Source organism: Asterias rubens, chromosome 8 (assembly GCF_902459465.1).
Source record: "Asterias rubens chromosome 8, eAstRub1.3, whole genome shotgun sequence".
In the NCBI taxonomy this organism is placed as follows: domain Eukaryota; kingdom Metazoa; phylum Echinodermata; class Asteroidea; order Forcipulatida; family Asteriidae; genus Asterias; species Asterias rubens.
Genome location: NC_047069.1, coordinates 8,855,534 through 8,880,208, shown reverse-complemented (window position 1 = coordinate 8,880,208; position 24,675 = coordinate 8,855,534). Strand labels below are relative to the sequence as shown.

Here is a 24,675-nt window from a genome sequence, read left to right as displayed (position 1 = left end):
GTTGATGAAAAAGTATTCATTCAAAAGTACTATGTTGTTTAGATAAATGTTCACCCGAAAAACATTTGATTTTGAGAATGGTTCATGCATGAATCGTTTCTCAGATTTCTGAGGGTTGGTGTCTGTGTTAGCAAATGCTGCAGCCAGAGGTACCAGCTGTCACCTCACTAATTGTGGATGGGTTCAATGTTCTCGTAAAAATATGGTGACAGGTTTTTTCCTCTCTTTTCTCAGCAAGTAGACACTGTAATAAAAAGCTGAAACGTTTACATGTGGCTTTCATGGTACTTTTCTTTATAATTTTGCCCACATATTTAAGTATTAAGCCTACCTTTAACCCTATCTTTGACCCCATCTTTAAAGTGGATGATGATTTTAAATGTCAACCTTCCTGCTAGTTAAATCTTAATCAACTACTGATTCAGTTGATAAAATATCCCCTTCTTCCTCTTTGCCCTCCTTCAAGGGAAAACAAAAACAATTTATCTATGAGTAATTTAACTACACGTACACCTGGGCCCAATTTAATAGAGCTGCTTCAACACAAATGTAGCTACATTTAGGTACAACTAAATTGTGCTGATCACAAAGTTGTTAAGCAATGTTATCTCCTTCACAAACATAAAGTACTGATGTGTATTTTCATAAGCAATAAATTAGTTGACTTCTTGCAAATACTTTGTTGACATTATTTTTAGACTTCAGTTTGCTTTCATCACGTAAAGGGACCTTTTTTTTTTCCTGTTCAAAGGTGACACAAAATTACATCTTCAAAGATGAGGTCTTTACAGTGCTGAGAGCCAATGATTCTTTATAAATTTCTAACTCAAAACAAGCCGTTTTTTTTTTAGGGGGGGGGGGTAGAGTGAGTACCAGGGATTTAAATTTAACCTTTCTAAAATTCGGATCTATGAAAACATAACTCCAGCCGAAGAATACTTATTTAAGCATATCATGATCTGACTATCATAATACACCGTCCTCTAAATACCAGCAGTTTATTTGATTTATGCTCTGCAATTGTACACTCAGGAAAGTGCAATTGCAGCTCTAGGAGACGATCATATTAACAAGCAGACTGACTCAATCTTACATGTAGATGAAGGCCAGTTATGTATCCACAGTATGCACTTAGAGCAAGTCTCCAAAAAATATAAGAAAATGACAACCAATGTTTTCTGCAAACCTTGTTCCTGCTGCATAGACCTTTTCGCAAATACCGGGGCGCGCGCGTAAAGCTTGGAATTAGGTGCATTGTGGTCTTGCTGGTATCCAAATTTGATCCATATCTATCCCACAATGCACCTCAGTCAACAGTCTGCGCTTGCGCATTGGTATCTGCGATAAGGTCTATAATGCATGTAGGAAATTATATGTTAGTTTGCCCTTTATTGTCGTCATTACTTATTCGATCACGCCATGCAATGAGAATAAAGGCAAATCCAGGAACTAATCCAAATCAGAATCAACAAAGCCCAAAACAAATGCCTAGTCTAAGAAAAATACAGAATAGCGAAGTCCCATTAACATGACAAGGCAACTAAATGAGCATGAGAACAGCAGAATTATTGTCATGGGAAAAATGATAAAGAATGAGTTTATGAAGGGAGCATGCAACGTTTTTCAAAATGAAAATATTAAAACAAATAGAATGTTATCTTTTCCAGTAATGGGCATGGTATTCTTCCTACTTTAATCTGCTTCCTAGCTTTTTTTATTTTATTTTGTTTAACCTTCATTGAAATAATACTATATACCTTGAAAATTCATCAAAGAGAAGGTGTTCATTGTAATATTACTCTTCAAATTAAAGGCAATAAAAACTTACTTGGTTGGAAGTATTGATAGTATAAAACACTTTAACACCTTTTCCTGTTTTGTTTCTTATAATCCTCAGGTAGTTTCACCAGGGAGCAATACAACATTTGAAATTGTTTTCCTGCCAAGGGTACCAGGCAATGCAGAAAATACTATATTTATTCACACCAGTGCAGGAACCTGTCCATATCAGGTATGGGCTTGAAAAGTAAAACTGGATTTTTTTTAGAGGTCAGATAAACCCGTTATTCCCACTACATTGATTTAAGAAGAATTGAACATCCTTGTTCTGATGGCACACTCAAATAAAATGGAATTAACTTTCTCCATATAAGTTGTGTTTTTAAACCCAAGTCACGATATATACTATGCAGTAATGTTTGTTGTCTTTGTGAGACATCAATAGAAAATAAAAGGGAACCATACATTGAATATTCACAATGTTGAGACAAACTTTAACACAAACTGACAAAGGCTTAGACTTATCTTGCCGGAAGATTTGTTTAAAATCCTGCTCTGTTTCCTATGTTTGGGTGGGGCCTTGAAAAACAACAATCGGGCAAGTTTCAGTGTTTTTTTGTGTGTGGTTGGTTTGGCTTATTTCCAGTATGTACTGTTTCTCAGACACGTTTGATGATTTAAGTCAAGTATTTTGGTTTTTCTTTTCCTACAGATTTTTGGTGTTGGTGTCCCCAATCCATACAGATTAAGACCCTTCTTGGGGGCCAGGGTCCCCATCAACACAAGCTACTCACCTCTCATCACAATGCACAACCCATATAGTTCGGGACTCATGGTAAGTTAACAAAGGAGGGAGGGGGCGAGGGGGGGGGGGTGGTGAGACACAACCCTTGATTCCAGACACTGATCACAGAGCGATGACGTGGAGCGTATGCTGTGAGTCATGTGACTCTCAGTTAACTCTTACGTCCCATGGCATCTGAGTGATTGCTTAGTTTGATTACTCAGTCCTGATGATTCTAGCTGAATTGTTGTACATTGTATCCTGTCAATAGAAAGACATGGCTGGGAGACATCACTTCAAGATGAATACTTCAATTATTCTCTTAAAGAGGGGCTCAAATGTCAAATTCAGTTTTGTGATTCACTCACTATCCAATAGATGGAGTCCTTTATGATAATGGGAAAAGATTTACTTGTGGAAAGTATAGACCTATTTGTGTATGTTGTCAAATGACGTCATGTTTCAACATTTGCTCTAAAAGAGTATCAAATAAATGATCTTTTACATGTACACCATTTTAACGTGCAGTTTAAAAATATTAATCATAAAAGATCTTCTATAGCGCAGAAGGCCCCCTGGAGGCAACTCAAAAATACAAGTAAGAAATACAAATACACAATGTATGAGTAAAACTTCTGAACTAAATAAATGTTACTTGGTAATGTAAAATACGAGCCAATGACAAGAGGTAAGAGACTTTCTCTCCACTTTCATGATCTCTCCATTTATTGGAAAATAAGTGCATAACTAAACTCAATTGACCTTGGAGCCCCTCTTTCAAATGCTTGACACAAGTTGTTTTTGTTGTATTTTCTTTTGAAGCATGTAAATTGTCTTAAAATAAGTGCTACCCAACTAAATTTGTTGGTTCACCCTCCACACACGTATATAAAAAAAGGGAAATAGTGAGAAATTCTACTGCGCTTCTATACAATATAGCTGTATGTATATTCTACAAGGATTTCCTTTTTCCTGTGCGGTATCAACTTACAAGTTGAGTGTTTTGTCACTTTGACCTTAGATTTAAGTTCAAATTTACATACTTAAAGGCACTGGACACTATTGGTAATCACTCAATATAATTTTTAGCATACAACTTTACTTGGTAACAAGCAATGGAGAGCTGTTGATAGTATAAAATAATTTGAGAAACAGCTCACTCTGAAGTAATATAGCTAGAAAATAGAAAAGAAGAAAAAAATATATTTTCTCACTTGAATATTAAAAGACTTCATGCCTAAAGTTTTTTTAAGACATCTGAAAGCACACAAATTTGTGCAACACGGGAGGGTGTTTTTTATGGGATACACGAAGTGAGGATACTGGTCTTTGACAATTACCAAACGTGTCCAATGTAAGTAGTTTTGTTTGGGTTTGGGGCTGACTACTGTTTGTGCTCATTCCTGCTGACCCAATTCCATGTTATATTTTTTCCTTTATAGGTAACAGAGATGTACTCCAGTGGTGGTGAATTACATCTGGAGTTACCTACAGGGTCACCAGAGGCTCCACAGAACCTATGGGTACGTTAGCAATCCATGACCAAATACATTGAGTTGGAGTTTCAGGTTCCTCTTGTCAACTATTGATTCTTTGGGCCAAAACTCACTGGAAGTTGCAACCCAAACTTGGTTTTAAAGAAACATTATTGACATATGTCAGGGAAAGTTTCAAATACTTCAATGAAGTATGGTTTAAAAAAGGTTATTTCACTGTATGTAAAAAACAACAAATTCAAAACAATCAAATGTTGACCCAAAAAAAGAAAAATCGTCTTGTGAAAAACTTTAACAAAAATTCTTAGTGCACATTACTCATACAATTTTCATAAATAGGGGTAGTGTTTCAGTTCGGCCAATGCATAACAAAAATCATCCTTTCATGTGAAATGATATTCAATAAAGGTTTTACGCCATGCATCTTTTTAAAATAATTGTCAAGCAGTGGTTGATGGTGTATACAATGTAGATTGATACGGAAGACATCATATTAGCTGCAGATGAAGGAATAAATGCTATTTATGGAACTACTTTAAAGTTCAATAGATACTGAATCTGGGTGTGAAATTAGCATTTAATTCTCTGACTTATTGAGCAGCTGAAATCCTTGGGAGTTTCTATAGAGATCTTCTATCCAGGGATTTGTACTGAATGCTGCTGAATGGATGCGGGTCTAGTTAACGGCATAGTAGTCGTTATATCTCTCAGGAATTGTAGTCTTGAGACGGTATTCATGGCTCCTGTAGTATTATGAAATCCGGACTACATGTACATGTATTTATAAAGCACTGTCAAAGCAGAGCTCCCTAGCTTTAATAGATGTTAATTTTGCAGCAGAGATAAAGAATATAATTTGCTTAAATTACAGTTTCAGTTATGTGTATTAAGCACTGTACTTTCCTGAGTTTTGTGAAGAAAAACCCGCCAATAAAAACAAAATAAATCCACAGGCATATCATTCAGGTGAATATCACTCAGATGGGATTTGAACCTCTGACCTTTGCATTGCTAGAGCAGATGTCTTACCACTAGACCATCGAGCTAGCACGGTAGCTAGAGGCAGTTCAAACCCGAACGATTTAACAAATTTTAATTTTGCATTGGGATGAAGAATATAATTAGTTTTTACCTTTACACAAATGTGTATTCAGCATTATTACTCAGTACTTTCCGGCTCTGTGAAAATATCTACAGGCAAATCACTCGGCGCTAAAAACATATCGGTACTAGGGTAAAAACTACATTTTTTTTTCACTAAGCAATGTATCTCATATAATTTTTTTCACCTGAGTAAAATTCCCAATGAGAACAAAATCTGCAAAACAGATTTGATGAATGGTTGACACATTTTGAAACTGATATCAGGCTGTTCATTTACATGTGCACTGTGGTTATAACTGTTATCAATGTAACTATGAGTCACTGCAGCAAAACAGTACTTCAGCAAACACTTGTTTGAATTTAATGTTTTTGAGATATTGACTGCAAAGGAACAACAATTCAGGAAACTGTGCTTATTGTGGGAACGTTTCCCTACTCACAAATAATGATCAACTGTCTGGACAGTTGTCTAAAATGTAATAGGCCAAGACCCAATCAGCATGACTCTGCAATGTGTGCATTTTAAACCATTTTCTGATGGCGATCTGGTAGACATTCAGGAGCAATCTCAATGGATGTGCTCTCCCATGAAACTGTCATTTGATATCATATCCAATGTCTCTAGAAACTCTCATGAAGTACAAGTAGGAAAGAAATATAAGGCATTATCAATGTGACACATGATAAATTGACTTAAAATCATTGCTTGTTTATTTCGTGGAGGACAATCTATTCGATTTACTTCTTCTTTATTTTTCCATTCAGTGATTTCTTTGGAGAGTGGAGGAAATCTGACAGATTTTAGAACATTTTTTTGTTTAGTTCATTGCTGAATTTGATTCAAAACAGCATTGAATTTGACCTCTTGACTGGCGCAGAAATTTCCTTTGCAATGTACAGACCCATTAGTTTTTAATATCGGATGACTTTGTGTTTCAAATTTCGCACTGAAAGAGTAACAATTTTAAGATGTTTTACACCATTTTAACAAACTTTGAAAAGGAAGTCTATTGGGAAATGCGTGCATCAATCAAAATACTTAATTTGACCTTAGAGTTCCTCTTTAAAGGCACTGAACACTATTGGTAATTACTCAAAATAATTGGTAGCATAAAATATTACTTGGTAATGAGCAATGGAGCGCTGTTGATAGTATAAAACAGTGTTAGAAACGGCTCCTTCTGAAGTATTGTAGTTTTTGAGCATAAGGTAATTTCTCACTCAAATATTAAAAAGACTTCAAGCCTGAAGCATTTTTTAGGCATCTGAAAGCACACATAGTAATGCAACAAGGGTGTTTTTTCTTTCATTATACTCTTGCAACTTCGATGTCTAATTAAGTGCTGAATTTTCACAGGTTTGTTATTTTATGCATATGTTGAGATACACCAAGTGAGAATACTGGTCTTTTGCAATTACAAAAGGTGTCCAGTGCCTTTAAAGCGCATTTGATGATGTCTTTATTGATGTAACTGATTATATGCAATGATTTCGTTCTGTCCTGATCAGGAGATACCACCTTATACAACAAGATCTGTAATGAGGGCAAGTTTCACAGGGCGAGTAGAGAGCAATCACACAGCATTCATTCGCATCAAGACCAATCACACAAGGAATAGACGAGTGGATCAAGAAGAAAATGAATTGCTCATGTTACCAGTAGAGGTAGAAGTCTCATCAGGTAATGCGATTCCTTTGCTGTTCAAAACCATGAATTCTTAAAAGCTTTGGAGCATGCATAACCCATGAAGATAAGGAAAAAGAACTAGAAAGTCATAAATAATAATAATAATAATAACTTTCGATTTATATAGCGCCTAATAACTAACACTTAATTCTGTAAGCGCTTAAACAAATTCTTATATAGCGCATTTCACAATAACCGTATCAATGCGCTTTACATTAGTGCCCTGGTCATAGGGCCAATAACATCCCTTTTTAATGTTTCTCAGCTCCCTTGGGAGTATACAACCTGGGCAACAGTTTATATCGCTCCAAAGGCTTTTTCATTCACAATATCAACCTCACCCTCGCAGGTACCCATTTATTCCCCTGGGTGAAGAGAAGCAATTATAGTAAAGTATCTTGCTCAAGGACACAAGTGTCACAACCGGGATTCAAACCCACACGTCGAAAGCTTACTGATATGTTCATGATACTGTAGATACCACTGATCGCAAATGTGGGTTGATTTTTGCAAACAGAAGATTTGAGTAAAATATCCTTTCACAAACCTTTTTACCCGGTACAACTTATGACTGGTATCCTGCTTATTTCGTCTTAGCAGAAAATGTTATGAAATTTGTCAAGCAGAATGAGTGTTTTATCCTCAAATGCCACTTAGCCATTTTGAGTCCAGATGTGACGAACAGATGGTTAAAGTCTTCATTTTAAGATTATCAGTAGATATATCCGGACAGACTGACACAACAGTGCTGTGAACAAAATGTAAAATGTGGCAGGTCATTCACCTTTATGCTTCCTACACAAGCTCGAAGTAGAGAGAGTTTGATGTGATTCATCAAATGATCAGGTGGATGTTTTCAACACGCCCTGAATTTAGTGACACAATGTCTCAATGAGATATGTACACCACAAAATTGATTTTCCATGAGAAAATCAAGACATATCAAAATAGACCAACAATTTTGAAACCTCTTCCATGCCTTATTCAGAATTCAATTTTAAAATTTGTATCAAACTGCCTGCCGTAATACAACTATGTAACTCTCATTAGTTCAGGTTGTGATCAGTTCCATGCAAATTCTGGATTACCTAGGTCAATTAAGTTAAATTTTTAAGTTCATTTAATTTGGCCCAAGTATTTGATGAAATCCGAATGTGTCCGCTGGTACAATTGGATGCATGTGAGAGCATTGTTGCCAAATATAGTCATGAGGTGAAATCTGGACTAATGTATTCCAAAACAAAAGATGATGCATGATGCATGTTACACTAATATTTAATACCAACTAATAACCAATCTAGTTTGTGTTTGTGGCCAAGCATTTCAATCGACAAGGATCTATGTGTGTGTCATATAGTACAAATATTAAATGCAACCCCGTTATTGCATTGTCGCAGAACATACTCTGTAAAATCTGGCCTTTTTATTTCACTCAAATCCTCGTGAAATGGAATAGTCCAGATTTCACCTGGCGATTATAATCTGCGACAATGAACTCACATGCATTTATGATTCAATATTTGTATAACATCTTCAAGTTAATGCAATGTAGCCAAAGGTATTCCTGATGTTTCAAGTGTTAGTATTTTGCATGTTTTATTTACTCTTTTGAACAGCTCCAGGGATTTATTCGTCATTAGAGATGTTAGATTTTGGTACACTGAGGTCACTAGATGCACCCAAGGTTCTCCCTTTGCACCTCCTCAATACGAGTCCTAAAAGTGTTCAAATAGTGGTGAGTGTCCTTTCTCTTTTCATTTACAATTGTTAGTTTTTCACTTGAAAGTTGAACTTGTTTTATTGTTGAACTCGGCATTCTGCGTTATCAACTTTCGTTTGCATCAACTTTTGTATATATAGTCCGAACACGTTGCCTTGGATCGGACGAGTTGGTCTATAAAAAGCATTTGTAACCGTAAAAAAAAAAAAAAAAAATGCAAAAAATGTTTGGAAAGATGTTATAAAAGTAGAATACAATGATCCACACAAGTTTGCCTGGAGATTGCGTGGTTTTCCTTTTACTGTGCGAATAAACACGGTCGGCCATTTATGGGAGTCAAAATGGCCGACCGTGTTAGTAAACGAGGTAAAAGAAAAACCGTGCAATTTCGAGGCATGTTTGTGTGGATTATTGTATTCTACTTTTACAACATCTTTCTACCCTTATGCATTTTACAACAAACGGTTACAAACGATTTTCAGGGACCAACTCGACCGATCCAAGGCAACGTGTTCCTTTAAGGATGGTATCAGTTGATAAAGATGATCAATATAAACTTACCAAAAACCATGAGTCGCTCTTAACACTAGCCCTGCGTACATTTTCTAGTAAAAACTGCTATGGGCTAGTAAACACCACTTCTCAACTTGTCGCATAGGCAACTAAAAAAATATTAACCGTGGTAAATAATTTTTTTAGAAAAAGCATATATTTTGAGTATGAACACATCAGAAAGATACAGTTATGACAATACATTTTTTTAATGTAGCTGATAAAAACATTTTAGTTTTGTTCATATTTCAGAACAAGTCACCTTTCCTAAATGGCGTTTTATTATGTCTGTACAAACATTTGACCCACCTGGCATTTCCAAATTATACCGCTGTTCATTCAAATCTTTACATTCTTGTCTTGAATGAGGGAGCACTTCGAACACAGAATAATATGTGTATCAATGAGATATACTCACCGCATGATATCATGTTACTTACATACTGCCTACACAATCGAAAGGAGGGGGTTATTTTTTCTTCAGTAGTAAACTCCTTTCTGTTTCTCCCCACAGAGCATATCGTCAATGAGAGCCAACAATGCAATAACGATAGATTTTAAGCCGCAGGTTCTCAAGTCGTCAGACACCCACACAAAAGTAGCCGAAGTCACCTTTCACCCCCTCAAGGCAAATACATCGCGTCTGTGGTCGGGCAAAATCATTGTTAAAACCAAAGATAAAAATCTCAAACTGCAGATCCCCTACCAGTCACATGTGTTACAAGGGTAAGTAAATACTTGCAGGATTTTTCAAGATTTTTTTTGGGATATTTTTGATAAAAGAAAAGCAGTCACCAAATGTAAATATTAAACAGTCCACTCCTGCAGTTATTGTTATTGTCTTTGAATAGATTTGATCCTTTAAAAAGAAACAAATATGTAAAGATCATAAGAATTTGAGACTTTTCATTTTCTGGAATTCAAGTGAGAAATAACCTCTTACTCAAAACAAAGTAACTGCAGAGGGAGCTGTATCTCACAATGTTTTATACTGTCAATAGCTCTCCGTTGCTTGTTACCATAAAAGTTTTTGTGCTGAAATACATTTTGAAAAAAATGTATCCAGTACCTTTAATACATACCCACGTGGTCAGTCTTAAACCGATCAGAGTGCATAAACTCTTTCAGGTATTTCCTAATTTCAATTGTGGATTCTGTTTCAGCACGTTGAGCTGTGACCAACAGAGTAAGCTGTTCCAGCTATCATCTCAACTAGTAGACTCTGGAGAAACAGTCATCAAACCCTTAGTGCTAACAAACTATTTTAACTTCACACTGGTCATACATCAAATCAGCTTTCCAGAAGAGGTCCATAGTATTTTAAAGGTAAGAATCCCATAAAACAAACCTCAGCCCTAATACTGCCCCCAAACCAATCAGAATCCACTGGTAGGTTTGTCTTGATTATGTTAAATTACAACCCCCCCCCCCCCCCCCACCTCACCCCTGGTTTGTGTTATGATGATTATTATTATATTCATTTTTATTATGTGTTCAGCCAATATTTCAACTGACACGTAACATTACATAAAACTAATATTTGTTACTGTTTGGTAATGCCCTTGCCCTTTAAACAGCAAAACATTTGGGCCCACTTTCATAAAGCTATTAAGCAGAAAATACTGCAAAAATTGAGTGGGGCACCAGCCACAACATTGCAAACTTATGTAATTTTGGCTGGTAACCTTTTTCTGCTAAGTAATACTATTCTGTGTTTAGCAAGTTGTGCTAATAATAGGTTTTATGAAATTTGGCCCAGGCTGGAAATGTTTTAGATTCTACTGAACGATCCTTTAAGGTTTTAATTTGAAAAGGGTCAGTTGACCTTTTTTCTAATTTTAAAAAAACTGTCACTGTTGGTCATCTTCTGATGCATATTAATACTGTCTCTCCTAGGTGTCTGGCTTTGAAGAAGTCTTAACCATAAAGCCTCAAGAGACGGATTCTTCACTTTCCATTATCTTTTCGCCCAACGCATCCACAAAACCCATTGAGACAATACTTAGGCTTGGTACCAACGCATCTATGTTCTCTATGGGAATACATGTATACACAGGCAACTTACAGGTAGGTGATATTTTCACACTTGATTAAAGCAATATTTTAAAGAAATGCTAACATCATCGGAAAGTTTACACTAAGAAATATTTGTGAAACTTGTGAGGTACAGTTTAGTCTGGTTTTACAAGAACATTGCAAGAATAATTACAATCCGCAGTAAATTAAATTGAAACCATTAATGTGCCAATTGTCATCAAACTACATGAACACTTCAATAGGTATAAGTACTGTTACAAAATAACACAGCAAAACAGCAAGAATTGCGAAGCATAGTTTATGAAAAATCCATGGGGATTGTTTTAATTTAATTCGAGAATTTTTGGAAATGTTCTCATTGTTCCTTTGTTGTTGTATAGGTTTCCAGTATGTTTCAAATTGATACACATTGCAGAGATACCAACATACACAATTTGGGCGTAGCAAATACGATTTCGAGCCGTGACTACGACGCTACGATAATACTCAATAAAACACGCTAAACAAGCCGCCCAATATAATTTTATTTAATCGTACAATACATGCAAACAACGAATGAACTATTAAGTGAAAATAAAAATTAAGAACAATATCCAAATAATTGTAACAGAAAAGAAAAAACACTTTTAATTTTAAAACGCACTGTTGAATAACAGCGGCGAATTCACTCGAACAATGTACGCGTCTCGACGTAATGATTGTTGCGTGCCCTCTGATCCCCCGCTGGCTGGCCGGATGAGTATTTTTATGCTAGTGCATTGCTGCAAGATCGTACCCATTGATCTCTATTACACGATGGGGAATAGTGCACACTTGCTTGGGGAAAGAGGTTGTGTGTGAGCTAACGTGTCACAGTAACCTCATTCCTCACGAATCCACTATTATTGTGCCCACGCTGTCTGTACATGTACTTCATCGTAGCTTGGCATAAAAAGTAAGAAATAATGGCGACAAAAAAGGAGACCTTCTGCACAAAATTCCTTCAACTGAGTGGCCTGTGAGATATAAGCTAGACAGTTTCCATGTTTTCTTACTAGTAATTGTAGCGCGGATGTCCAGACAATGCCCAAAATACGGACACGTATTTTTGCCCAAAATCCGGACACGTTTTTTTTTTTTTTTTCTCTCTCCCAATAGCTTGTTGCTGCATTTCTGATCATTAAAACAAAAACATTTAAGTAAGGCCACCCTTTGTTATGTTACATTTATTTTTGAAACAAAGTCAGAAGATGAGGGATTTTTTTTTTTCAGTTTTTTTTTTCACTGGCCATTATAAACATTTGTAGCTGTTCTGTTGGTGCATACAGAGGTAATTGTTATTTCACAACAATGCCTGAAAATGAGCTAGTTAGCATTGTAGAGAGTAATAGAAAGATCGGTTTAGGGAGCCCAAGCTGCGCTCGCCCTTAACTTTTGGGAGATGCTACTCTTTTTTTAAATTCAATGTTGGCATCTCTGACATTGTCAAATTGATACCTGATATTGCAGACTGTTATGAGTTGCATGACATGTGAGAAGTTAATGGCTACACATATACGTTACCGCAAGTCTTACATGAGCTTGTATGATGTTTGATTTGATCAAGAGGTTACATATATCATCTGCCTAGAGTCGCATTTGGTGTGCAATTTCTACTAATAATTTATTGTAATGATTGCTACGAATGTACATATGATACTGCTTGTTATCAAGAATATATGGACCATAGATAATTGGTAGTGCCTTCAAGAGCAGGTCATACAGGATCTACATTCTAAGAGCCAGAGAAATTTAAGGAACCCTTGTGTCCCCTGATATTCATGACTAGTTTGAAAAGTAGTTGTGAATAAAATTGTATAAATTATACCCGTAGTGGCTGGGAACAGCTGCAGTCTTTGACTTAATCCAAATCAGTTAACAAACCTAAATTTAGATATGAATGTTCATCATAAACCAATTTCCCTTTGGAACTTTTCATGCACTGTAAGCAAGACCTTATGCGGATAACGTCACATAAGTAGGGCGCCCTCAATAAGAGGCCAATAAAAGGTTGCTGATTGGCCCATCCAGTCCGCCATGCGTACCAAGATTTGCGTTTTCATTGTTTGATCATCATTTCATCGCAATGTTTACCCTCATCATTTACACCATTATTTTTACCTTTACCCATCATTTAAGTTGTCATTTACACTATGATAGGTTTACCGGTAGATGCTGCCAATGCATTATAAAGACACATGTATTATCGCTTGAACAAAATATCCCAGCTGTGTCTTTGCCTACTGTACATCATTGTGAAATCTGTCAAAATTTAATCACAGAGAAAAGTGAAGAAAAACAAAATTATATGAATTTTTCTCCTATTTTTTAATTTGTTTTCTTGCTGCAGTACTCTATTCATAGTGAGGATGAGATAAGCTTTGACTTTGGAGTCATGAGTATAGGAAATCAAAACAGTATGCTCTTCACATTAATAAACAACAACCCCATAGATGTAAGTACTTTTCATTTATCTATAAAAAAAAACCCATTGTTTACTGTGACCGTCTCTCTTTAACCTTTTAAGAAATAATGATTAATTGTATGCACGTTTTTGGGAACAGTCAGGCTGAATTTGTTATGCGGTACAGTGGATTCCCTTTTATATTTTGCAGGACTGATAATTTCCTCACCATAGTCTGTTTCCGATTGTCTTAGTCTTGGTAAATCAAAAACTTTATTATTGAAAAGTGTATTGAAGCCTACACCATGTATAACATTGATTGTTTAATTTATTACCTTTATTACACAAACATCGAAGTACATTGTGTTGCAAAAGGGAAACCCCGAACAGGCATGCAGGCCCACTAAATGGGGACACTTGGTCACACATTAGAATAAAACAAACATACAGAGACAACAGCAAAAATGCAAAATAACTGTAGAAGACGTGGAACTATATCTGTGTTAAAAAAGGTCACAAAAACACTTTGAAAGTGTAACATATTTTTAAACTTTATAGACAACTGAAAGTACAATATCCGCTACATATTGCACAAGCATGGAGGTAAAAGGGAAAAATTCACTCCCCCTAATTAAAGGTCACTAGTGAGATAGTGTGTGTGCACGACTAGTTCTGTAAAAGTACTTGACAGAGTCTATTTGTCTTCCTATAGATACCCATACAATCTTTCAGCTGTGATCTAGATGACTGCGAAGCAATGGTACTTGGTGTGGGAGTGGTGGAATCTGAACATCATACAAACAAGGAAGATATCTTCAGTATAAAGAGGAGATCGGTGAGTAATGAGGAGGATGTTTAATGTCCAGGCAATGGAAGCGTTCATATCTTGGTCAACAGTTGATACATTTGGAATTGTCTAGGAAATTGTTAACATGTCTTCTTCATGCACAACGTAATTTGTATTATCTTCCAGTACGCGCTGATCCCCCAATCAGATGCCCAAACTACTAGGGGATAAAAACATATACTACTTCCTCTGTTAAAAAAATTACAAATCTGTGGTTGTTTTATCAGCTGGTAATAACAGTGGCTTGTTATCCATCACCCATTGACACTCATGGCACTCCAACATTATTAACCCAGGTCACTGGGCCGTTCATTTAATTCTTTTAACCATCTCAGCTCCATTTGGAGTATACAGACTGTGCCGCCAAATATGTAGTGCACCAAGCTTAATCAATCTTGCTCAAGGACATAAGTGTCATGACTGGAATTCAATGCACACCATGATGACTTAACCACCAGAGTCCAATGCTCTAAACCACCCCACCACATCAAGCCACGAATGTGTGTCAAGGTGCAACTTTTCTATTGCCAATGCATGAAGTATTTCCCTACCCTTTTGGTTTCAAAAAACAAACACAAAATTTTTTCTCCTTTAAATCCTCTTTGTCTATTCCTCTTCCTAGTTGGTGATTCAGAAAAACCACTTTGCTGTCTTACGTCTTGACGTGAAGGCTCCACTCACCGAGGGTCAATACTTTGGAGGAGTGGTAGTAGAAACGCCTCATAATCGTATGTCAATAGAAGTCAAACTACGTACGGTGGAAGGATGTCTCGCTGTCAAACCAGAACACATCATTCTAAGGCCTGCATTTCCAGTGAGTTTACCTTTTTCCTTTTTCTTGAATCAAAAGGTGAAATATTCCCAAACTCTGTAACCCTCCAATTTTCTGACCACTCATTTAGTCATCCCCGTGGTTTTGAAAAATACATGAACTACATACTACAACTGTATGAACATGTATACATGTAGTTCTTCTAACTATTGTGCCACCATACACAGCCCATGCAGTTAAATAGTATACAAATATTGACTGCTTCGAGTGCTATGGTTAAAATAGAACGCTCCGGGGATCACCAAGGGAGTCATAGTTTTTAACCATTGCACGAGTAAAAGCAGTCAATATTTGTTTTATAACACCCCAAACATTTCTAAATACTGTACTATTATTATTAAGTTACAGACCTGAATGCTACAATCCACGGACGACGCGAATACAGATTGCAAACACTTTTACTTACTGTGTTGCATGTAGTGTCGTGCAATCTGAAATGGTTACAGACTATTAATTTATCATCCTCGTACACGCAACGGACGTCTGGGTACTGTACGCCGTGTGCTAGTCTGTCGGACTAGCGCACGGCGCCGTGTGCTAGTCTTCGGACTAGCGCATGGCAAACCGATACACTATCACACGGCCGTCGTCTAGCGAAACTAAGACATGTCATGTGACGCGCTCTAAACCAATGAGCAGGCAGAATACTTGCAAGGGGTGTTATAATTTCAAATGGTTGCTCAACAATTATTCTAAACTGTGACTAAACTGTGACAGCATTTGTGCATGTATGCTCACAATATGACCTATATACAAAGTATATTTTTGTTTCTTAGAATTTCCAGTACTTCAAAATTGTTGTTGAATAGATTATTTTATATACCGTGTTTATAGATCCTTTTCATTTGATTGGTGGAACACAGGTCACATGCCATACTATACTTTGTAGATAAATATAGGACGCTTAGGACGCTTCTCAGCTAACCGTAATTTTCACTAATAGATTTTACAAGGAGTATCATATGTATTGAATGTGTTATGCGTCATTAGCATGTGCATAAGCTTGCACACCAACACGCGCATGGCTATGAACGCCAAATGCGCTTTCGCGAAGCAGTCTAAATTTTTCAGCTGTTTAATCTGTTAGTAGTTGGAATCAATTATTTGTTGTTCATGACTTTGTATTGGAGACAAGGACCTATGTGCGCTGTATATAAAACAAACATAGAATGGATGTGATATTCTTCTGTATTGTAGTCATATATGCATCCAATATTTGTATGATACTCAACAAACCAGTCACCGATGAATTTGTATCAACCATTGCAGGGTTCTCCACAGTCTGTGAGCATCACTCTGATAAATAATTTTAGTCACCGCATGAAATTAGAAAGCATTGTGCCAGATCCACCAGATAAAAGATTTCACCACAGACCGCCTAAGAAGACACCTGTTGTCGAAATAGAGCCACACAAAAAACAGAAAGTGAGTAGTTTGTTTTGTAATTGTTTTTAAAGACAATTTTGAATAAATTTCCCAACACAAACGAGAATCAAACTTATCATTTTGTTGATACTAAAGTTATGCTATTTGGGTTTTGCCCATACACTGACGTGTATGAAGCACTGTATTCAGGAATTTCCAAAGTTCTGTGAAGAAAAAACCCTGCCACGGCATATTACTTGGGTGTGATTTGTACCCACAACCTTTGATCAGACGTCTTACCACCAAACCACCAAGATTGCTGGGTAGCTAGAGGAAGATTAAATCCTATATTTTAGCAGCAGGTGTGCATCAATTGAATAGATAATGAATTTGCATCACAGATATTTATGATGGTATCGTTCAATATAAACACTATGCTTTGCAACAAATTTATTTTACTTTAGTCGACATTGTTTTACTGTTTTACTATTTACTTTTCTCCAAATTGCTTGTGAAATGTTTCTCTCTTTATGTTTAGGAATAAGACTTTTTAAAATTTATTACTGGTCATTTGTTTCTTGCACACAGGTTGGAAGGATTGTTTTTGATCCAAGGTTAGCCTGTGACATTGAAGAGATGTGTTACGTAGGTCTTTCAACGCAATCACTAAGTAAGTGTTAAACTTCAAATATTTGCTAATCGTGATTTTACCATCCTTGCTAATAATTAGATGATTATTGCAATTGTATGTTTCTTATAAAGCTGGAACAAGTTCTTTATGTGTGTTTGTGCACTGCAGTACTTTAATTTTCATTTGATCTTGAACCAAATTCTTGAACAAATAAATGTCTTCGCTAAGCAAAAAGTGAGTGAGGTACCAGTTGCAACAATCTAAACTTCATATCATAGAGTTTATGCTGGTAACTAGTTTCTGTAAAGCAAGATTTGTCTGTGCTTAGGAAATTTTTATGCTTACAGGCTTTATGAAATTGGGCCCATGTCAGTTAGCTAGATCAACAGAGGTATCATTCCGGAAATGTTTGGTGCCTTACTCATTTTTGGCTTCGCAAAACATTTTCCTAAGAAGTATTTTCTGCTTCTGTATAACAGCTATACGAAACTGGGCCCAGAGACCGTGCAGAAACATCAGTGTGTGATTGTTAGGGCGTGTAGGTTTGATTTGGAAGTGTTGGCCCATTCAGTGTTGCAAGCTACACGTTGCCGTGTGTTTTATGTTAAGATTCTAAATCCACACCCAATGATTTCCTTCCCCTTCTTCCCCTCTCCCTTCAGATGGTGAAGTGTGGCTGTCATCTTTAGCATTGCCAGACGAGACACAGGATGTTGATAGGCTGTTCTACAGCCATCTACACAACAGGTGGCTTGGTCTGGAGCAGATGGGAAAAACCATGTAAGTATTAGTAGGGTTTGAAACTTTTCATGGTGGGATAACGATCTAGTAAGGTTTGCGGTAATTAGGGAATAACAGTGTGAGGACCCAATCTTCACTGCATAGTAACAACAAGGTTGATGGCTGGTGCTGTTAACAGACCGAGCCAGAGGCAAGGTCCGTTGATAGCGCCAGCCACCAACCAAGGAAGACCGGGTCCTCGCACTGTTATTCCCATTAATAAAAACCTTTTTAACAAAATAAACCGTTAAAATTTTCCAATTTTTTTAACTTTTCTCGTGGCGATACTTCTTGACACGTTCAGGGGGCAATATTTTTAGTACTACAGCCTGTGCTGCACACTACATGTAAGCTAAATCGATCACAAGAACCATCTCAGTCCTCACAGGTACCCATGCACCCTGAAGAGAAGCAAATACATATTAAATTGACTTGCACAAGGACACAAGTAATTGTGGTAATTCACAGTATGAACATCTTTAGTGGTTATTCTACTTGGAAACACCAGAGGATGCTGTGTCTACAAACAGCAGCATGTCTATTTGGACATTTCTTTAAAGCTGTATTTCTCTTTGTTGTCCAGATTTAATACAACGCTGAAGATAAATAGCAACTTGGTGAAAGATATGGAGATACCAGTTACAGCGGTTTTAGAATGGCCAAGACTCATACGAAAGGACAAGATAGAGTTTCCCCTCACCTACATAGAAAATGCTAGTGTAAGTTTTCACTTGATTTTTCTGCATACCTTTAAATATTGAAACAACACATATTTTTAGGATTTTCTCTTGTCACTTTGAATAACTTAGAGGCTTTGGTTTTTAAAACTGTTTGACCGTTTTAATACTATATAAATGTAGATGTTCATTATTAAAAGTGACGTGAAATTTTCATTTGAAAAGGTGTTTGCATTTTGAGATATCGCCGAAAACCGGAGCAAATAATTCCTGCTACAAATACACAATTTGAGAAATATTAACAACAGTAACAACTCTCAAAGTCAAATATAACATAACCACATTACTTTGAAGTAAAATGCTTTATACTATCAAAAGTTGCTGTAGGCTTCTAACCAAATTTTTTTTTTATTGGCATTAATTTTAAGAGTTATTTCCTTCTCGTGACGTCACTTTCTTTCCTTAAGCTGTTTCTCATTGTCTACTTTGTAGTTGTTTAGATATTTCTTTCGTATTGTTGTGTAAAGGCACTGGGCAATATTGGTAATTACTGAAAATAATTGTTATCATTCAAACTTACTTGGTGAAGAGCGAAGGAGAGCTGTTGCCACGAGAAACAGCTTCCTCTGAAGTACAAATTTTTTGTGAAAGAGGTAAAGTCTCACTCAAATTTTAAAAGACTTCAGGCCTGAAGGTTTTTATTATGCATCTGACAGCACAAACATTTTTGTGAAACAAGGGTGTTTTTTCTTTCATTATTCTCTTGCAACTCTGATGACCAATTAAGTACAACTTTCGCAGGTTTGTTATTTTATGCATATGTTGGGATACACCAAGTGAAAATACTGGTCTTTGACAATATTGTCAAAGGTGTCAAGTGCCTTTAAATAATACTTGTTGTTAGCTTCCCCCTCCTTGTCTGCCCAGTCTCAGTGTCTGTCTAGTATTTTGTGCTTAGACATTGTGGGGTGATTTTTTAGGTACATGTAGGGGCTGTAACTTGTGGGGTGTTTTTACATTGTAAGGTGCACAGCTGGCACCCACATTGTTTTTAACAGGAAAGATTAAAGAAAAGGGATCATAGACAACACCCGGGGAAAACCTACCTACAATGTCGATGTAGTAAACATGTCTGTCTCTTTGGCTGTCTGCCTTGGCCTAGGGCATACTTCTACAAGTTTTGACAAACTTAATCAGCAGCCATACTCCTATTTCTTCTATACTGTTAACAGTGTCTTCATTTTGGTTATTTGACTATGTTTTTGATCTGTTAAATTGTTTCCTTTTCTATGAGTGTATGGAAATATATGTTTTTCTTGAATTGAATTTAATTTAATTGACCCCCCCATAACATGTATGTATAATATTGTTATATTATTATTAAATGTACAACTTCAAAATATAAAATGGCAAACTCTTTTTAAATAGTAATACTTATTTTTACAAATGTTTTACAATTGTATGTGTTAGTTTTTTATTTAGAAATATGACTGTTTATGCTTTTTGTTTTTGCGTTTTATCTATTTTTTTTCTTTTTTTTTAATTCAAGCAAATTTGTGAATGTTTTTGATTCCCCAGATATCTGAGGTGCAGATTCTAAACCCATCAGATACACTCATTATAGTTCAACTTCTGCCCATAGCACTATATCAGGAACCAACATCAGTACTAGATTTTTTGTCAGACAGGTAGGTTTGTGGTTTGTTTATTACATACATGTTTCCTGATTGACTGATGTCAGTTTGTCCTTGCTAGGCATTGAGCCTATGGGAGATAATCTTCCAAGGCCCATTGCTTTAGCCTTCTTGTCTGTTTGAAATCCTTAGTACTTATTTATTTTAACTCTTTAGATACCATAGCAGCTGAAACATGTACCCAAATGCCCATTGCAACTGCAAACAACTGCAAGATCTGACCTTTGTACTTCCATTCAAAGTCATAGTAAAGGTCATTACTGGAATTAACATTTTCCTAATGTTTCCCTTGTTAACAAAGGATCCGTGTTTCAAACACAAAAGACAAAGCTTCTGTTTCGTTTGTGTTTTTAGACACTTTATACAAGAAAAAATTGTGTCCAACACTGGACAATTTCAGCCATTTATTAGCTTATTGTGATGATTATACAGTAGTAAATAGTCACTAAAGGGTAATCAGGTGGCGGTGATCTCTAATTTTCTTTTCCCTTATTGAAAAAGTCTGAGGCATGCACTTGCCTGTCACGCTTTAATTCCGTTGTACCATTTCCAATTTAATTACTAAATTTGGATCCCACACCATTTGTATGACTCCATTTTTTGTGCAAAGTGATATTAGATATTCCTTTTTGTATATATTAATTGCTCTGGCTGCCACTGACTCTTTGCAATCCTTTTATACTACGACTCTTATTGTTAATTTTATTTGTGGTTAGGTTTGATCCTGAGTTGATAGAAACAGATGATCCTGGTGTTTTCTACTTGGCTAACAAAACAGACAAGGTACTGTAAGATTGTAATGCCAACACTTGAATCGGATGGGACAATGTTGATGCTACATACAGCCTGTTAAAATGTATTTGTTGTCATGTAACTCACACAAAGAACCTGGACATTTGATTGTTGGAACATGGGTCACATGTTATCCTCCACCATGGCATTTATTTATTGCTGCGATATTTCACTACCGTAACTGTTTTATATGGAAATGGATATAGGATGATTAAATAAATTCTCATGGTCAAACCTGCTCTTTTATCCAAAAAATGCAAGGTTGTGTTATGGTGGACAGCATGGAGCCATCCACATTATTCAGAAGGGTTCCAAAGTTTTCAGAGTGTGGGGTGGATGAGCTTGTGTTTAATTCGTGTTTATTGTGAAAAATTTCAACTTGTGATTATATTCTGTGACAATGTGCTATAAATGCATCTAATATTTATATATTATTTTGAACAATAGTTTTGATTGTTTCTTTCCTCATTCGGTTGATCATTTAGGATTCACCGGGAAAGTGCCTTAAAAATACTTCATGTGGTGCGATAGAAGAAACGTTTGGTGTGAAACCCAATAGGACAGCGCTGACTTTTGCTATCAAACCACGTCAGAATGTTACAGTGTCCATTGGCTTTAAACCCAGCGATGGCCGGGAGCGCATCTCATTAGTTCTCATCAGGTAAGTGTGGAAGGTGCTAGAAACATACATTGAGCCATCTTTACCCAGCAATAGTACTATAACAAAACTAACCAACAGCTGTATTTTTTATGCAAATAAGGATATTTTAAGTTGGACAGTGATAATGTATTTTTGTTTGACCAAAGTGTTCGTCAATCAGTTTTGTATTAATTTAATTAATTCAATTCAATTCAATTCAATTGTTTTATTGTCACACCAGTGAAATTTACTTAGGCTTGCAAGTAAAAAAATATTTAAAGATTACCCAAAAATACAGAAAACGATTAATCCACATAGGCATACAATAACGCACAAATAAACAGTATGCTCACATTATGCAGAGAGACAATTATTGTCTGATTCTATAAACTGACTAATAAAAAGTTAATGAAGCTTTCGTAGAATCACCAAGGCTGCTAGCAGGTTTATTGATAGAAGTGTTAAGGAAATAGATTGTGTTAATGATAAAGCAAACAAAGACATAATGTATTATCAATGATCAGTGTACAAGTGGTCTTGTTTCCTTACTCATGAGTGTGTTTGGTAATGGTTACTTCTTTTTGCAGGAATAACCTGACCATTCTGGATGCGTTTATGGTCAGAGGACAAGGGGCACGTGGGGAGCTGAGGTTTAACAGTAAGATCCCCAGCGCTAGCAGCAATCTACTCTTTGAGTTGAAACCTACGCATTTAGTAGACTGTGATAGTGAGTATTTTGTCAACCAATTTCGCTCATGCTGCAGTAAATCTAAAGCGCATGTCACATGGGGCAATTTACAGGCAACAAGTTCCAGGCATTCTCAAAGAAAGAAAAAAAAACACCTCCCTATTTTCTTGGGGATAGTGAGTTGCTGCAAGGTGAACATCTCTTAATCTGGCAAAGTGTTTGTTGTGCATGCAGTGCAGTTGGTTTCCTCCAAGTTACCTTTAAAAAATTCTCTGTGTGGCATGGCCTTTAGACCAGCAGAGGTCAATTTCACAAAGAGTTAAGATCAATCGTAGTTGCCTAGTTAAATGTGATGTCACAATACAAATCACTGTGGTAATACTGACAATTTGTTTTGCAATGAGTTATATTGCTTTGTGAAATCGGCCCAATTTCATAAAGCTGTTAAGCAGAATTATATTTTTGCTAAGCAAGAATTGAGTGGGGTACGGTACCAGGTGCAGCAATGTAAACTGTATAGTGTTTTGACTGGTAACCCATTTCTGCTAAAAGCATTATACTTGCTTTATGAAGTTGGGCAGTCAACAAGCCATATTTCATCTTATCATATGAACAGTCCTGATTCTTCCTTACAGACCTGAATTATTCCCATAGCTTGCTCATGCCATGTTATGTTCGGAAATCTTGTTAAATGTGATGCAGTTTGAAATGTTTTATGTTTTAGAATTTGTATTGTAATTCAGACTGGCGTGCAATAATCAGATTTTAAATTGTCAAAAAAATACAAATTATAATAATAAACTTTCCCTGTTTTTTTAAACAATTTTTTTTACATCAGATTAAATTGTTTTAATGGTTTTTTTTTTTCATCCAGGATCATCTCCAAAAGCCAGGGTTCCCCCAAACTTTACGGTGAAGCGATCCTTCACACTGAAAAACACAGGGCAGTTGCCTATTCACATTAAAACTTTTAAAATCAACGGGTATGACTGCGATGGCTACGGGTTCAGAGTGTTGCAATGTAGGCCCATGGAGCTGGAGCCAAATGAAACCAAGAGATTAGATATAGCGTGAGTATTTCAGAGTTTTGCTAACCTTTATACCTTCAAATTCAGTTTGTGGTTTCCTTTTTCTTTTTTTCTTTTTTGTAATGATGATATCAAAGACAGAAATGTCCAAAGGAAAGGTATATGTTTGGTAATCACACAAAATTATTGGTGTTGAAAACTTTTGGTTAGAAGCCTATAGCAGCACTTCCAAGTAATGTAGTTATGTAAAAAAGAGATCACTTTTTATCTTCAAAATTTTTAAATTGAGATAGTTACTTTCAGTAATGTTTCTCAGATCGTGTGTTCCTCTTAGGGATTATTTTTCCTTTGTAAACATATTGTCTGCAGATTTTGGGCAATATATAACCTTGAATGTCACAGACTTGGGGTTATTTTTAAAGGGCTCCCGCAACAGTACTGTTGGAATCGAGCAACTTTGACAACAGCTATGGTTATTGGCTGCAACAGTAGTGTTGTAGAACGGGACATTCCAACTATAGCCACTGCCAAAGCCGGCAATGTTGCCATTGTCTTGCCATTGATTTGGGTATAAAACAAAGATGGCAGATGATTAAAGTCTTTATACTCAATGACAGGTGTTAAATTGTTCTATCTCGCTTGTTTCTCAGGTTTACTCCGGACTTCACCATGTCTCGCATTACTCGTCAGTTGAAGGTGTTAACCTACAGCCAGGAGGAACTAGAGTACACTCTAATCGCTACTTTGCCTCTGCACATGTTATCCATCTGCTCCTCAGCATTGCCCCGCCCACAGTGGGAACACCTCCTCTATATCATCTCCGTCATCCTCATGGGGATTCTTTTCCTGGGGATCTTGACGGCGTCTTACCTAGAGGCACTACGGCTCACTGAACCCATGGCTGTTCGGGTCAGTGCTGAGGAGAACGGTGAGGTCAGCAAGCTGAAACGGTTTGATCTGAGAAACATTGCATCTGGTATTAAGATTGGAGGAGGTGGAGGCGGGGCAAGTGGGGGAGGAGGGGCAAAGACAGGGTAAGGTTTAGACTTCTTGTTTTCTAAAAGTTCCTTTTCCTTTTTTCTCTGTACTTTTTTAATTGTTTTCTCTTAAGGTAAGGGGA

The 24,675-nt window shown here is 36.5% G+C and overlaps 1 protein-coding gene across 1 annotated transcript in view; it reads left to right on the top strand.

Annotated features, from left to right (window-relative positions):
- LOC117293974 (transmembrane protein 131-like) overlaps window positions 1–24,675 on the top strand; it is a 65,078-nt gene that overhangs the window by 29,548 nt on the left and 10,855 nt on the right. Inside the window, exons 6-26 of the mRNA XM_033776486.1 lie at window positions 1,898–2,011; window positions 2,492–2,614; window positions 4,006–4,086; window positions 6,673–6,844; window positions 8,467–8,585; window positions 9,637–9,848; window positions 10,286–10,448; window positions 11,019–11,189; window positions 13,528–13,632; window positions 14,294–14,416; window positions 15,051–15,242; window positions 16,530–16,685; window positions 17,214–17,295; window positions 17,919–18,036; window positions 18,620–18,755; window positions 20,292–20,401; window positions 21,124–21,190; window positions 21,685–21,860; window positions 22,427–22,566; window positions 23,402–23,597; window positions 24,206–24,589. Coding sequence (XP_033632377.1) covers window positions 1,898–2,011; window positions 2,492–2,614; window positions 4,006–4,086; window positions 6,673–6,844; window positions 8,467–8,585; window positions 9,637–9,848; window positions 10,286–10,448; window positions 11,019–11,189; window positions 13,528–13,632; window positions 14,294–14,416; window positions 15,051–15,242; window positions 16,530–16,685; window positions 17,214–17,295; window positions 17,919–18,036; window positions 18,620–18,755; window positions 20,292–20,401; window positions 21,124–21,190; window positions 21,685–21,860; window positions 22,427–22,566; window positions 23,402–23,597; window positions 24,206–24,589 — 3,140 coding nt within the window. The remainder of the gene's footprint in view (window positions 1–1,897; window positions 2,012–2,491; window positions 2,615–4,005; window positions 4,087–6,672; window positions 6,845–8,466; window positions 8,586–9,636; window positions 9,849–10,285; window positions 10,449–11,018; window positions 11,190–13,527; window positions 13,633–14,293; window positions 14,417–15,050; window positions 15,243–16,529; window positions 16,686–17,213; window positions 17,296–17,918; window positions 18,037–18,619; window positions 18,756–20,291; window positions 20,402–21,123; window positions 21,191–21,684; window positions 21,861–22,426; window positions 22,567–23,401; window positions 23,598–24,205; window positions 24,590–24,675) is intronic.